At 37.5% G+C, this 16,636-nt stretch overlaps 1 protein-coding gene across 1 annotated transcript in view; it reads left to right on the forward strand.

Annotated features, from left to right (window-relative positions):
• Positions 1–615: 615 nt before the first annotated feature.
• Positions 616–16,636, forward strand: part of LOC113142699 (F-BAR and double SH3 domains protein 2-like) — a 26,978-nt gene continuing 10,957 nt past the window's right edge. The window contains exons 1-10 of the mRNA XM_026327841.2: positions 616–817; positions 3,008–3,105; positions 5,968–6,013; positions 10,565–10,641; positions 10,960–11,104; positions 12,379–12,512; positions 13,346–13,400; positions 13,489–13,617; positions 13,693–13,815; positions 15,712–15,807. Of these exons, the coding sequence (XP_026183626.1) occupies positions 797–817; positions 3,008–3,105; positions 5,968–6,013; positions 10,565–10,641; positions 10,960–11,104; positions 12,379–12,512; positions 13,346–13,400; positions 13,489–13,617; positions 13,693–13,815; positions 15,712–15,807 (924 nt within the window). The 5' untranslated portion in view covers positions 616–796. The remainder of the gene's footprint in view (positions 818–3,007; positions 3,106–5,967; positions 6,014–10,564; positions 10,642–10,959; positions 11,105–12,378; positions 12,513–13,345; positions 13,401–13,488; positions 13,618–13,692; positions 13,816–15,711; positions 15,808–16,636) is intronic.

Here is a 16,636-nt window from a genome sequence, read left to right on the forward strand (position 1 = left end):
AATTTGAAAGGCATTATAAAAGTGATCTGACCTCATAGCTATCACAAGACACTGAGAGAAATTATATCCCATAATTTCTAACCTGTAGGGATCTAAAAAATACATGCAGGCATATTGTATTCTTGATATTATTATATGGGGCAGCACAGTGGTTAAGTGTTAAGTTAGTACTCTTTCCTCACAGCAAGAAGGTTCCTGGTTTGAAACCTGGCAGGGGCCTTTCTGTGTGGAGTTTGCATGTTCTCCCTGTGCTTGAGTGGGTATGTCACGATGACTGGTGACTCTAAATTGCCCATAGGAGTGAGTGTGAGTGTGTGAGGTTGTTTGTCTCTATGTGGCCCCATGATGGACTGGTGTCCTGTCCAGGGTGTACCCCTGCAGATACCTTAAATAGCAATAAGCCGGTATAGATAATGGATGAATGAATATTGTTATATAAGAAATAAGTTGATATGCATATACATGTCAAACCCTAGTTCAAATGTTACTTTGTGAATGCTCGTCTTTTATTTTATACTTTTATACTGTCTACGGAAATAGTCCTTTATACTATGGCTTTTATTTTGAAGATATGACAGGAAGTATCCCGTTGTGTTCTTCAGCTTGACGCTCGTGTTTTCTGCTCCCTGGGGCCACTGTTTTCAACGGGACTCAACTTACTACTCGCTGGACTCGTCATGGCCGCTTGACCCAGGCTGAAATACCCTTCTCCTGTTGTCATTCGCTCCGAGACTTTTGCACAAACTTTTCCAGATAAACTTTCGTCTTTTTATAGTTTTTATGTCAAGAAATAAGGATGCAACCCCCACCGAGAAAGGTGAGTTTTTCCGTTGTAGCCTTTTGAGCTAATGTTGCTTGTCTCGACGAAGTGGTGCATATTTTAATGGTTGAAAATGTACGCTTTGTTGCAGGTCAGCTGGTTTGAACGATCAATTTCTCTTTTTCTTCCTCAAATGTGTATTTGTTTGTTGTGTTGAACAATGAATTTGCATCTGTTGTTTCTTCAAAGACCAGCAAAGAAGAAAACTTATTGAAAAAGAAGTCCCATGTGCCACAGTTTTTAGGGAGAATAGCTCCGTTAACGTGCCCAGCTGCCTTTCGTAAAGGGAGAACGTCTTACAAAAAAAAAAACATTAAAAAACTGACAATATAAGTAATTTCCTATTTAGATAAAGCGCTTGCACGTATTTTAAAAAATAGCGTTACCCCTGTGTTGTTTTACATCGACGCAGAAGTGATTTTCCAAGCAGCATTTAAGTTCAAGTAAATATCACTGGTTCACACTGGTCCATCTGCCATGCACGGGCTTAAACAGCTCGTTGAGTGTAGCAAGCAGTAGGAGGGTAAAAGTTACGCTTTGATATAAATAAAATCCAACGTAGGTTTTATAAATCTACACCGAGTCGAGAGTTAATTCACATTTATTAAACAAGTTTCAAATTAAGCCGCGATCGGTCATTAAAGTGTGTTTAACGGTACGACACAGTAAATCAACATATTTTTGTATATAGTTTGGTGTTTTTTCTTTTCTCGTACAGAAAAACATTTGTTGTCACAAATGGTTTTTATATCCTAAAATAACCCACTAAGCCTAAATGTAAACTATAGTTGTAGGTGTTTTAGATAAATAAACGTAAAAGCACAAATCTCAGTGTGTGGGTCTGTGTGTATCATATTTCAATAACATGACTCAGTGCAGAAAATTGACCATTTCTACCCCAATACGTTTTGCAAGCAGAATGCTGATAACTGCAGTCAAATAAATGTAGGTTTATAGTTCAAGGCAGACACTTCACTATCTTGGCTGGCATGTCTAGGTGGCTGTAGAAGCAGGTATGTGGATTGTTTCAATTATTACTTTGGGACATGGCCTCAGATTTGCTCTTTACATTTTAAATGCTGGAGAAAGCTCTGCATAGCAACACCTCTACACCTTTTCTTTTTTTTAAAAAATATTTTCAAATAGTTTTCTTTTTGACAGCATGCAGTTATGAGTAATGACAACTAGTTAGTGCACTTCATAATAGCCAGTTACAAAACCAGAGTCCAACTCTCACCTGACAGAACTTTTGCTTAATAATGAATGGAACTTATTTTCAGTAATACCTAAAATTATGAGAAATGGCTGCAGAAAGATAGATTTCGTGTATTTAATCTAACTGTTTTGTATGTAGAAGAACAGCATTCAGATAGTACATTGTTTTATTATTATTCATTATTATTGTATTATTCAACCTGGGCCTCATGTTAAAGCTGTAGTTAAGCACTTGGTCTATATGTCTCTTTCTTTTGGGTGGCATTTTCACTTGTGTTGCACTAGGAATTATAGTTAAGCGTTAAAGTAAGTGTTTTTACTTTTTCAGCAGTACAGTTTCATCGTCATTTGAGTCAGGAGGGTCGTCTAACGCTAGTGACTACTCGACAAAACTACAGTGCATCATCACATTTGAGAAGCTTGACATAGATTTGGCATTTTTACATGAAAAATTACACACAGTTAATTAAGCTTCAAAATAGTTGTAGACTAATTGTCTATCAATTGGGTAACTGCTTAATTTACTAATTGTTTAAGCTTGATAAGTCTTTCTACTTATTACTCTGTAATTAATAATAAGTAAGATTTATGATCATTTAACTTTAATCTGGCTCGCAATTAAAATAAGGAATTAAAAAATCTTTACCTACAAGTGTTGACTGTCGCCAGTAATGAGACCTAGTCATTGCACTTAATAATTTATCAGCCAATTAGAAGCCCAGAGGGGCTGACTCTCACCCGGCCAAAGCTTCTATGTGACAATGAGTGGAGTTTGTTTTCACTAATACCAATTGTGAGCTCAGATGAATAACAACTGGACTCTAGTGTTTTGGTATGTTTTTGGGGAATAATTTGACAAACAAATAGGCTTCCAAATAGGCCAAGTCTTTCCATTCTCTCTGAATCACATGAACAAAACAGATGTAATTCTCCAGATTCTCTCTAATAAACCATCCTGTCTTCTTTCTTTAGGTCCGGGTCACCCAAGAACTGAAGCAGACTCATGCAGAGCAGATGAGCAGATTACACATCAAACATCAGGCAGAAAGTGACCTCCTGGAAGACCTGAGGTGAGCAGTCAGAGGTCATACTTGACCTCCACTTTTGAAGGCAAATGAAGAGAAGCATATTTGTCTTTTTTCAACACCTGGTTTTGTCCCCTAAAAGAAACAAAACAGTTTCTTCCTTGATTGTGTAGAATTAATATAACGTGGAAAAAAACAATTTTTTTTCTGTTTAAAAAGTGATGCAAATTATAGCTGTTGCATTAATTGCCTTGTAAACCCGCCAATAGTTGCACACTTTGCACCCCTGCCATGGGTTATATGACTGTGTCTCTAAGAGGGACGCAATGGGGAAAAAAATGTACACTAATCTGAGCTCTGTTTTTTGTTGAAGAGGAATTAAGAATTATTATGAGAGGTGAAGACACAGGTGTTGACAGCATAATTTCTGCTTTGTTCAGGATGTCCATACCTGCTGGGTTGTTAGTGCTAACTAGTCAGCTGTCTGCAGATATTAGGTCATGAAGCAAAAACAACGGGGGCAATGAATTAGCTCTTAGATTTAGCTGCTCCTATGTTGACTGGAACTGATTATCAAGTGGATGTCTGTGCTCTGGCTGTGTCCCATTACCTTATACAACTGTCCAGCACATGAAGTCCTAAAATGTTTTAAATTTGTTGTAGTTTTCCATGATTTTGCAGGAAACATGAAGGTTAGTTAGGCTTTAACACACCAAGAACAGAGCCAAGTAAACATAGCTTATAGAGACACACAGGCAGCTTTACCACTGTGTTTAGATGCGTGGGCATTTTTAAAGGTTGAAAGCCAAAGGTTGTAGTTGTGTTTTCAGTCTTAGTGTTGGGTTTAGTTGACAGCCTACAGGCTCCCCACTTCCTGTCTGTGGTTGGTGGCAGAGCTCTGAACCTTCAAACAGCTGGAAGTTAAAGTCAGAGAGCTGCCAGATGTTCTTACTGCTCTAAATCGGCCTCCGTGGGAGGTTCTGTTAACATTACTCCAGCAGAAACAATGTGAACCTTGACTGGTACAGAATTCGCAAGGGTCACTCCCTCATCTTAGACGAGAAATGATTCAGCAAACTGGAAGTTGCATTGGGTTGTGTACTAAATCTCTTTTAGGGAAAATGACAGGAAGTGAAAGCCGGGGGCAGTGATGCCTTGGAAATCAAGAGAAGAGGAAGGGAGCAGAGGAGGAGAAGGAAGCTCCCTGAAGTACACCAGATTGTTTAGAGTTGGGGTGGAGCATGGCAGTCAAGCCTTAACATGTTTAATGACTTAATTGATAATTTGGCTGTAGTCAAGTTTTTCCCAGGGCACTGACCTCTCTTCTTTTCTTAGACATTTGTAAAACCTAAACGTGAGATACAATTTAGCTTGTTCCTGTTGTTGTAAATCAATCCTGTAATAGTTAAGCACCAACATAAAAACAATAATTACTGGCATACCTCACATTTCTCAACACAGTTTACAATATGTGTATGTATTTAACAAGCCTGGCATTTTCAGCTGTGTAAAACATTATCAGTAACATTTTTGTTGGTTTGGAAGAATCAAAAGGCCTCTACAGACTCACCAGTTGCAGTAAAACCAACAAAAGTCCTTTCAGAAATTAGATGTAGAATAGGTAGACTAATAGGAAATACTTACAGGTACAGAAATTGGTCTGTAAAATAACCACATTTATTTAAATAGTGTTTCAGTATTGAAAATGATTTTTTACATTGCAAACCACAGGACCTTTAGTTTGTTTAGTTTAGGGAACACAGAGTATATCATTAGACGTTAGGTATCATAGGAAGAGGAGGGCACTAAGGGGAAATGGTAGCGAAAATAAAAACATAAAACAATATTTCAGACAGACAGCTGAACTTTCCCTGTTCACTCAGAAGAAAATGTGAGGTTTACTTTTGGGAGTTGCTTCACATATTACCTCAGAATAATTGAGACAAGAATCAGAAATAAGGAGTGATTAACTCAGTACTCTATCACATTGATTAAGTCTCTCACAGGATCATTAAATATGCTTTTCTTAACCAGTGTGAGTTTTATTGCATCATAAGTCTGAGGTCATGCTTTTAAAGTTGCAGTTGTGGGTCTTGGATGTTTGGTGGTCCAGACCACCTGACAGTATTTAAGTATATCTGGCATCAGTAGCGCAACCATGTTGTGTTTGACAAACTCAGTGATGGTTTCGCAGCCTAGAAACACACCACTGTACCATGTTGATTCTCTGTCGCATGTATGACAAGAGGGGCAAAGTGGGAAGTTATGGGTGCTATATGTTGGATTTGTTCTGAGCTTCAGTGAAGTAGTTATGAAAACACAACCTTAATGGTTTTTCCTCACTTTGAAGTGTGATGCAATAATTGAAAACTGAAATAGTGCAAATATGATAATGAGGGGTAAATGTCATGTAATATCTGTATGTGACGATACTAAACTTTGGTAGTGTAGTTATAGTGGCAAGAAATATTTGATATGCAGTAACTTCCAAATAAAATAAAAATTGTCATGCTTTTTTAACATTTTCAGCACGTTATTCTTGCTGTCAATGCACATCACCGTACCTCCTTGACACTGAGTTAGTCAGTGAAATACATTTGATGGAGAACCTAAACTTTAAGTCTAGAAGTTAAATGTATACCATATTGTGGAGAAAATATATTTGCTTACAATATTGCTCCTATACAGTTATTGATTTGGCCATGACAAGCCATCCGTAATGCTGGAATATATGATAAAGTTTAAACAAAAAATCTTGTTTTCTCCATTGATCACTATAATAAACCAAGTAACAAGTGGTCACACTCTTTTGTGTTTGCTGTTGTTGATGACTGCACTACACCATTTGTGTTTGTAAATTGGGTAAGCTATGCTATTGTTTATATTAATTTTTCTTCTTCTCTTCAGGAGTTTCAGCCAAAAGAAGGCAGCTGTAGAGAGGGACTATGCCCAGGTAAGTCATTCTGAACTCTCTGAAGGCTTTCTTATAGTGCTACTGGTGCTTTTTAACATTGTCTGTGCCTTGACTTGTCATCAGGTTGCTAGAATTCTGTTATTTTGTACAATATTGTCCTCAAAGCACAGTGTATGACAGCAGAGTTGATGTGGCCTTAAGAAAGCTCTTAGTTTTCATGTGGCCAGATAATTCATGACTGGAGCAAACCACAGAGAGGAACGACTTCCACAAGTGAGCCCCTGGCTCATTTCCTCCTTGTTTTGTTGTTTTTACCCGCAGCTTCCTTAGAAACATCAGCTGACTGTCTGAAAATCCCTTCTCTCTGTGTTCAGACTGTGTTCAGGTTAGGGTCAGCCATGTGAGGAATGTCCATTACCACTGTGGAGAGAGCGGGCATGTCTGTAGTTACCCAGCTAGCAGCCTAACATGTCTGTTTGCCCAAGTGCATCTGGTCCTGAGGAGTGTTTCATAAAACAGACTTCAAGAACAGGGCCCGTTGTGAAAAGTCAGTTTTGAATGACCTAAACAAACTGGTCAGAAAATTGCTACACAGCTTGTTTGTTTTCAGATAGCAAGCTCAGAGCTAATGTGACAAGTTTAAGACAAGTTGGATTTATTTCAAATATAGCCCAGTCAATACTATGATTATGAGGCAGAAGCTGACAGTCACAGTGCCTGATTAATTGCCTAAATGGTCCTTGGTCTGAGTTTTGGATGCACTCCTGGCATATCAGCATTTTGGTTGATAGTCTTAAAGTTTGAGCAGTTCTACAGTCTGACATCTGAGATGGCTGCTTTCAAAAGATCCGGTATGAACTGTGGTGTTATTACTGGAGTGATGTTTTGCATCTTGTAGCCAAGTCTCTGTTGTGATATAAAACGGAATTCAACTGCAGACCAGACACCCCATATTGTCTGTATTTTCCCACATCTGTGGTTTTGCATTTCTCTTTTTTTCTTCCTTATTTTCTGTTGGAATTGCTTAAAGTACTGTTGGCTTTCACATAGTTATGAATGCCATCATACCATTTTAAGCAACTTCATTGGATAAAACTGATTTGAACTTCCATGTTTGCATTTGATGTGAACATATGATAACTTACATGAAGTACAAAATAATTCATGTTCACAATGCAGTAGTGAAGAGGAACTGTCAAAAGAGGAATTTGAGAAAACATATTTCAGTCTGGCAGATTGACTATAGCACTGGTCGCACTAAGCCCTAAGTACTAACCTGATCTGACCTGTACCTGACCTGACTAACCAAAATCATCTTTAAGACTGAGGTGATCATAAAATCCTAAGAGCATTCATAAGTGTTTCCATAAAATATCATAACTGCAGACTTAGAAATGCCTATTAAGTGGCTAAGAGCATCTCAAGACAATCCCAAGCTTCTAGGAAAAACCTAAAACTACAGGTTTTGTTCAATCCTGCTTTATTAAATACAGCTTTGAGAAAATTCATTTTAAATGCAGTTTTAAAATGTAGCATATACAATATATATATATATATATATATATATATACACACACACACACACACACACACACACACACACAAAGATTAACCATACACCTTAAATTGATTACTGCCAGTCAAATCCTGAACTCTACTTAGATTGTTAACATTTTGCATTAGGAACTGAAAGTAGATGCTGTGTTTCTGATTCCTATTGAAAATCTCTGATACCTCTTTGTACATTATTTATCATGCTTGGCTGGGTTTATGTTATCAAGTCACTTTTCATCTTAGAGTAATGTTGTTTCAGAACAAGGAAAGAAAAATAGAAGTACTACAATACTACTGTAAAAACCAATATTCCATTAATTATGCATAGTCTATTTCGAACTGTGGACATGTGTCTAGCAGCTGAATCATCAGTGCAGTTGGTTCATAGACTAAGAAGAAAAAATAGAAAAATTCATATGCAGGTTTATATCATATGTGATTAGTACACTTTAAAAAAAAAAACGTATTTAAATGTAATCTTACCATGTATGTTTTATACTGTTATTACTTAATTTGTGGACAAGTCAAATACATACAAATTCACTGGTATAAAAGAGTAGTCTATATCATGTGTGTATCCAATGGAGGTTGCAGATCAGCCTGCAGATTAGCTTTGGCAACTCTGTGCCTTTGTTTAATTGTTTTATTGCATATACCTGCCCAAGTTGCCATTGTTCGCCTGCCATTGTTTTGAAAGTCCAACTTTGTCAGGCATGAGCATCCGCAGTAAATATGTCCTGTAATTATATCTGTAGGAGTTGTTTTGAAAGTGAAGTGAGAGGATGTGTGTTGATCTTTGAAGGGATTAATCAAAGGAGAAATGCTGATGATACTATGAGGCAAAACGCTGAAAGCTTTAGTTCATTCATTAATAGCTTAGTCAACAGAAAATTAATGAGTAACTAATTGGATAATCAGTTAATTGTTTTTTAGCAAAAATGTCAAAACATTTGCTTCTCCAGTGTGAATATTTGATTTTTTTCAGTTTTTTTTATCATTGTAAATTAAATATATGTATATTTTAGACTGTTTGTTATACAAAACAAGACATTTGAAAATTACACAGCTTTTAATGTGCATTTTATTCCCAATTGCATTATTTTATAGGCAAAATTATAAAATAGAAATAAATTTACGGAAGTTAAATTGATAATTTAAATGCAGCCCTAACATTAAGAAGACAGCTTTGTTGCTTGCCTTGTTAGTTTGAAAGGTGTTCTGTGTCGCCTGCTAGTTATGTGATCAATTAGACACCCGCCAATGGCTGAATCAAAGTGGGTCAGAGTGTCTCTGGAACACTTCGTTCCCTTTGGTCACACCCCGCTCGTTTTCTTTTCTCAAATCTCTTCTCTTTGCACGCCTGTTTTAGGGTCTTACACCTGCAAGCTGCTTTAGCGATTAGCCGATTGCTATTCAAAGCACAGAGTGTGATAAAATGTCCTCCTCTGTGTAGCTCTTCCTCTGCCATCCTGGCATCCCTCCTCCTCCTCCTCCTCCCCTTCCCTTGTTCCCATCACACTATTCAGGCAGGTCCGCTAGACTAGCTGAGTTTGGCGATTCTCTTCCTATCTGAATCTCACAATGGCTGGTTTTGTGGCAGCTTTGAAACTTTGGCACCAAGATCACCAAGACCAACAAGTTCAGGGCCACAGCCTAGCTAGCCTCAGAACCACATAACAGGGTTGTCTTTTCACAGTAGACAGAGGAAGGAAAGATGGGCTCATATCCTTAAGGGGCACTGAAAGACGGGGCCTAGAGAACAAACTGGTAAAGATAAAATTTAAGAAACTAGTCTTTTCTAACCCTGTTAATAACACAATTATTCATTTTACCATGACCAGACTGGCATGACAGTTAGACTAATAGAAGCTACAGTAATTAACTGCTGAACTGAAACCACTGAAATTCTGCTGTGCTGAAGGGCTTTGACCATATATTTTTTCACAGCTATGTGACATTTATTAACTCTCCTCAGTAAATTTTTATATTGTTGCATTTCCATATCGCTGGGGAAGGAAAACATCAATCAATGTTATTAATTCTTCTTCATCATTCAGTGAATATAAATTAAATAGTGAATATAAAATGTTTTATATGCGTAATACACTGTGTTACATAAAAACGAACTGGGTGTTGCACAGCTCCGTACTTCTGCATTTGGGCCAAACTTCATCTGCACAGTCACTATTTTGGACTACATCAGTAGGGATATGCAGCTGAAGGTCAAATTCTCTGGAATGTGTCTCTTTATTTAGCTTCCATAAAGTTAGGAAAATTTCAAGACGGTATTAAAAAAAGAAATGGTTAAATGCAGCTCACTTAAATCTTTTCATCGGACCGTGGTGAAAACCCACATCTTTCAAACTCCAAACCCACTCTTTGTAACACAGGCTTTGTGTCTTTGCTTATGATAGAGGTTTTATAATTTGCTTTAATTATTGAGTAAGCCAAATAATTACGACTCAGTAATACCGCCACCTCCATTTTTGTTTCTCCTGCTATTTACTCTGTCCTGCTATTTTAGTTCTTCAAAGGTCAACCTCTGGGCGAGTGGGGAGAAACTAATATATCTCCAGGGGTAAATGTGGTCTACATAAATTTTTTTTCTTCCAAAAACGAACCTACATCAGCATGAAAACCAGCAAATGAGCCAACCGCTAGACTAGGCCCTGGCTAACAGGTGAACAAGTCTATACAGTGAGGAATAACATTGAAATCATTCTACAGTGTAAGTGTAACTGCGGGTTGAAATTAGTGTGGTGTGTCTCATATTGGTGCAGTGAATGGAGAATATTTATCCAAATTGTTGGTATTTCTACAGGTCTTGCCGTCTGTTTTTGTGCTTGGGGGAAGGAATAAAATGTCTCCTCATGCTTCTGTCTGTATGCTCTGGCTGCCTGGTGGTTTATAGGACAAGGTCAGAAGGGTCACAGTCTTTAGAGTGTGTCCTATGTGAAGATTAGACACAGGAAATGTGTGATGGTGTCAAAGGTGAGAGGTCATCCTCGCATTTGTCGCTCATGACTTGTCTTGCAGGCCCTCCAGAAGTTGGCAAATCAGTATCTAAAGAGAGAATGGCCAGACAGCCTGACAGAAGAAAAAGCAGACCACAGGTAAAGTCTATGGAGGATTGTGTAATTCATTGTAGTTGTGTGGTTGGTGATCAGGTGTGTCCTCTGAAATTCAACATTTTCTTGGAGGCATGTCTATTAAACCAAATGTTCGGAGTCATTTTTTTAAAGTTCGTCCAATGTGACATACTCCAAAAAATTTTTCAAGAACATTATCAGCAGATTAATCAATAATGAAAAGAATCATTACTTGCAGTACTAATTGTATTATTTGTATCATTTATTGACATAGCTTAGGAAGCAATTCCAATCATTTGTTTTGATGTAATGACATTAAATTGGTGTTTATGTTTGGTTTAGGAACATGTATTGTGTATGGAGGGCCTATTTGGAGCGCACAATTCAGGTCACCCAGTCCAGAATCAGCGCCTGTGATAACTACAAAGTCCAGGTTGCTGATCCAGCCAAAATGGCTAGATTGCAGAAGGAGCAGCAACTGAGGAAGGTAATGCAGGTCAATCTCACAACTCTGCTGCTCAGGTTTCAGTCATTTCTGTCATTCTATTCCAACTGTTTGCACAGCTCCACTGATGTACTTTGGGGTGTGTGTCTTTATTTTTCTTAAGTGCAGTAGGGAAGTTGGTCTGAATATGATGCAAGATCAGACAAAATGTGTTTTGAAACATGACAGTTGCATTGTTTTGCGTTAGAGCTGTGAATATAAGTAACATTTTAAATAAGATCACCCTCTGGCCTGGTGCAGGACTGTTTTGATTTGCATGTACCCTAATAAAGCAGGTGGATTACAATCCGAATTATGATCTAGCCAATGGTGATGCCTACACAAGTGTAAAGAAAACTGAATTAAGGCACATCTGGGTTTTATATAGATATGAGACCACTGATATAAAATGTGTCTCTTCCTGCTGACCAGATCGCCCTCAACACAGTCCTTTTTTTCGACTACTTCTACTTTTAGTTAGACTTGTTTGCTAAAGCAGCTCACATGAAAAGTGTAAAATTTGCAAGTCTATTAACATTTCATTTTGAAAACAGAGAAAAACTTGTTGTTGTAAAATTTAAAGGGGTATTGTGGATGTATTATTATAAGAGAAGACATGGGGTTGAATTTCATCTTAAAGCAATTCAATTGATTAAATTAAAACATACAAAAAACTAAACGACTCAAAGCTTACGTAACTGTATCAGAAATATTTCCTGTTGATATTAGAGCTGCACCAGAGCTGTGACAGACCCATATTGCAATTGGAACGTGCTGTTTCACCACTAAAAGCCAAAATTCACATGATCTTTGTCCTCAGGTCAGTGTCATGTCAAAATCATTTCCAGTCGGACGTTTATGTAAGTTTCCGTGTAATACTGATAAATAGTGCAATGAACAGTTTGCAACAAGAGAGCAGAAGTCACAGCAGTTGTTATCATTGACGATGAGCCCACTATTTGGCATTTGAAGTATTATACAACTAGAGCTTAAGCTGGTTTCCCAATCATAAAGCTGATGTTGCTCTGACTTAGTGCTGCAACATAACCAGTCCTGATCTTTGTTTTCTGCTGGCTACATTCCACTGCCTGCAGCCAACAATGCTGCTGCTGATCATCGTCTCTTTTTATGAGATGCCACTATAGCGCCTGTATCGTACATGCGAATATGACATCATATAATTTGTAGATATGGTTAAGAAGCATTTGCATATTTTTAGAAGGAATAATAATTTGCATACATTTTAATCTCTGACTTGTTTTTCTCACCATCTTCAGTGTATTGACCAACTGACAATGGTTCAGGCTGAGCTGCAGGAGTCAGTGAAGGAGCTGACCAAAAGCAGGAAGAAGTACCTGGAGGCTGAAACTATGGCACAGGCTGTCAGGGAGAAAGCCGAGCTGGATGCCAAGTATGAACCCAATTAGTCTTTTATATTTGTTAGTTTATGGTGACGTTATTCAAGGGTTTTCATCCAAATGCTTAAATGAAAAATGCCTATCTTTACATTTTAATAAAAAAAAACTATATGTAGAAAGTTTGCAGTGCTTTTTGCTGCCTAGCATTGACTTGTATAACAATCACAGATATACACTGAAACAATTATTCAATTGGAATGAACAAAATAAGTAATTTTAAACAATTAAGGCTTCAGATTTCCACATCACAATAGTGTAAATTGCATGTTGGAACAAAATTGATTTCCAAACTAACAGTTTCTAGAGAAGAACATGCATTATTCTGCCCAGTGAAAGCCAAATATATATATTAAGGAGGAATGTAAAATAATAATCTGCAGTCATCAATAGAGATAAAATAGTTTGTAGCTGCAGCCCAAGAGACATCCAGGCTGTTGTTTGCTGGCTCATTCTTAAACACTCACACAACATGAACAGCTGGCACTTTGACTCACCACATTGCTGACATTTTTCTGCCCATGAAAACAATGTAATATAGAGCCAAGGCACAGATCCGTGAAGTGTTGCTGTTGGCTTAGCATCTAGATTGGCACTCTAATACTAGAAATATACTTTCTTAATTGGCTTGTTTTGCACAATATACAGACATAAGTGAATATAATAACTTCCAAGTTCTTTGAGAGCTGTTTTGCTCAAGAATTTGGCCACACTTTGCTAACCTGATTTAAAATGAAAAGGAAAAAAAAACACACACACACATGAATTGACTGATTCCTTTTAATGTTTTGAAGTCAAACAGTGCCTCTTATCTTTTTTTTCTGGTTAGATCCAAGCTAAGTCTGTTCCAGTCCAGATCTAGTCTCCAGAGGGCAAGTGTAAAGGTATGAGGTTTGTACATGCAAAAATCTGATCTAGATTTGGTGACGTTTTGGTGTTGTACTCAATCAGCCGTGTGCTTTGGAATTTCAGCTTAAAGCCAAGAGGAGTGAGTGTAACTCCAAAGCTACCCATGCCAGAAACGACTACCTTCTTACACTAGCAGCAGCTAACGCTCATCAGCAGCGCTACTATAGTACAGACCTCATGGACTGCATCAAGGTAAGGACAAGCATTGGTTGTTGATCGGACACATGAAGAGTAAACCTTAAAACATTTTTCTGTCTGCATTTGCAGATTTTGGATGGCAGGATTTTTGACCAAGTAAAAGACTATTTGGTGTCACTATGTCAGACTGAGCTGGAAACCTGCCAGGCTGTCCACAATACCTTCAGTCAGCTGTTAAACAGCTCAAATGGGGTAAGTCTTCAAGACCTCCTGGGCACCCTAGTAATTCAGATCCATGTTTGTAACCATCACATAGATTTCCTGTAAAGATGTCAGTTGTTTTGGGCCTTATCCTGACCCAAGACCTTTAACTGCATTTGCAGTTCTACAGAAGTGTTACAGAGTAATGTTTTTTATATCTTTTGGAAATGCACAGACACAGTTTCAAAGAACATTTTAATCCATCATCTGTCTAATATTTTGATAATTGATGACAAGCAAAAAATACACAGATTCTCTGGTTGTATCTTCTGCATGGTGAGGTTGTGCTGATTTTCTCTTGTTGGAAAAACAAGAATGATATCAAGGTGTTAAGTTAAAAACTCATAAAGAAAAGCATTTGATCAGGCTTCTTTGACTGACAGTGACCCATTAAATATGCCCAATACAACCCTGATACCAATCCCCACGATGTCTCTAGTCCATCAGTATAATTCAGTGTCATTGCAGTGTTGGAGGAGCTGAACCCTGCTATCTCACTAACTGCTAATTAATTGAAATGGTTTAAGTTACCTCACCAGTTCTTGGTTACATACTCTTGAGCTGTTGTTGGCCTCCTTTAGTCTGGCTTGTTCAGGTCATCTTGCCTCTCTTTGCAACTGGCGTGACATTTTGTTTCTGCTCAGGCCAGAATATGAACAAATTATTAGAGAGGGAAACACTGGATACAGAGGGTTTCAACACAGCTCACATTTCAGCCCATGTGATTCCTTTGTCAGCACCACTCCCCTGAAGCTGATCTTATGTGGGCTCAGTGTAATGTGACATTTTGATTAGGACCCATGAATATGTTTAATCCTTGAATATTTTGTGTTCTGTGGTCTAAACATAGTTGCAAAATTTATTTCACCTTGGAGCATCATAAAATCTAAATGCATTCTCGCCCTCTGGTTCAAATGGTCTAATGGGAACAACATAATAGCTCTCAGATGTTGTAATATATTTTCAAAGCAATGAATAAAAGCTGTTTGATGATAGTGATAATGTTTTGCTTTAATTAGATTGGTGTTATCAGGCACTTATTACTCCCAAGCACTCACTGTGTTTTTTTATTTTTTGTGTCCTCCTTCAAGCCTCTAGTTTCACTGCAATTACCTGGTGGTGTCGATGTCTGTTTTCTCGTTTTCAGTGATCCACACTGTCAAACTGAGTGTGTTAATAATATTTCATTCTTGACTTGTCCATTGAGCTGGTAGAGAGATCTTTTCACCATTATCTGATTTTTGCTGGGCTGAAAGTGAACTATACTGACTGTATTTTTTATGTTACTTCAGTTTAGTTTTTTGTTTTAGTTTTTTTTTTTTTTTCTAGTCTTTGTTGTTAACCTTTGCCAGCTATATACTGCTTTATTTGTGTATGCAGTCCAGATAAATAATCTAGTCTGTGCTGCTGCATCTGTGAAATAGTTCAAGCATAATCAATAACAGAATTTTCTTAAAGTTATAGTTATTTGTACACATACAAAAATGAAATTGGTTGGACCACTTTAAGCAGCCTAGTGGAGACATTTTCTTATTTTAAGATGATAAACTGAGTTTTTTTCTGCTCAGATTTCTGCTATTAGATGGAGGTAAATATTTGTCTGGATGCTGATGGATTTCAGTCGGGAACTAAAATTCTATAGACAAACTGTTCCCAAAATTTGTTTTTTTGGCTTTGGACAAATTGCTGCTGGTCATGCCACACTGCTGTTAAACAGGAGCCCTTTGTCTTTAAGACAGTAATAAAGGAAAATGAAGTAACGTATCACACTAAAGGTGACCAATGTCATGGAAAGTGCTCCTCATAGTTTAATTTTATTTATTTAATCATTGATTCCTGACATGGATGTACTTAATGTTTTTTTCTTCATAAAATATACACATATAGATACTGCAGGAGTTTCACCAGCAGCTGTTTGTACAGAAGAACCCCAATTTCCAGCAAGCCCAGGACTTCTTATATCAGCCCACTGACTCAGATACGGTAAATCCTGATGTTTTATTGCTCTATTTATGACATGTTATATTTCTTTATAGAATTAAATGTCAATAAAGTAAATGTGTGAGCAGTGCAACACAGTGGTCGTGTATCTGCTCAAGAGAAAGCTGTAGTAAGCATTTTACATGTATTATCAGTCTAGCTCAGAGCATCGTAAACTAAATTTACCAGTTTTAGAGTTTTTGAGTTTTCATGATTCACCAGTGTGTCCCAGCATTGAGACTGTTTAACAAGCTGCATCAGAGGAGTACAAGTAATGATGTCATGTAAAACAGGACATGAACTTTAACCAGTTAGCAAACATACAATGTTTGTTCTTTTTTGAATTATCTGAAAGAGTTGACCACAGTCAGATTTGGTTATTGTGGCTGGTTCAGATGCTAAGCTACGTTGAGACCAACATTAGCACTAGTTTGGGAAGCGAGGTGCTAACTCAGCTCGGCTTTGGCCACAACAAATAGCTGCTTCTAGCACATCACTAAAATGGCCTATTAAACACATGCAAGTTCACATTAAAGACAGACTCTTCTATTCAGCTCATCATTGCAACACAGTTGATGCAATTAACTTTCCAGTGTTGTAAAATACTCCTTATAGTATAGTAAAGTGATGAAGAGTATCTTGCCAACTAATAGGTCAAGTTTATTGATCCTGTTACTTAAACTGGATTTCCTAAATTATATGTCATTGTTTCACACCAGTACCCCTTGTGTTTTTACTAATGCAGATCTGTTTTCAATCTGAATCTCCTTCTGTGGGTTTATCAAGATTTACTCTCCATGCAGCCTTACCTGAATACTCTAAAAAGGGCTAT

Source organism: Mastacembelus armatus, chromosome 14 (genome assembly GCF_900324485.2).
Source record: "Mastacembelus armatus chromosome 14, fMasArm1.2, whole genome shotgun sequence".
Taxonomy (NCBI): domain Eukaryota; kingdom Metazoa; phylum Chordata; class Actinopteri; order Synbranchiformes; family Mastacembelidae; genus Mastacembelus; species Mastacembelus armatus.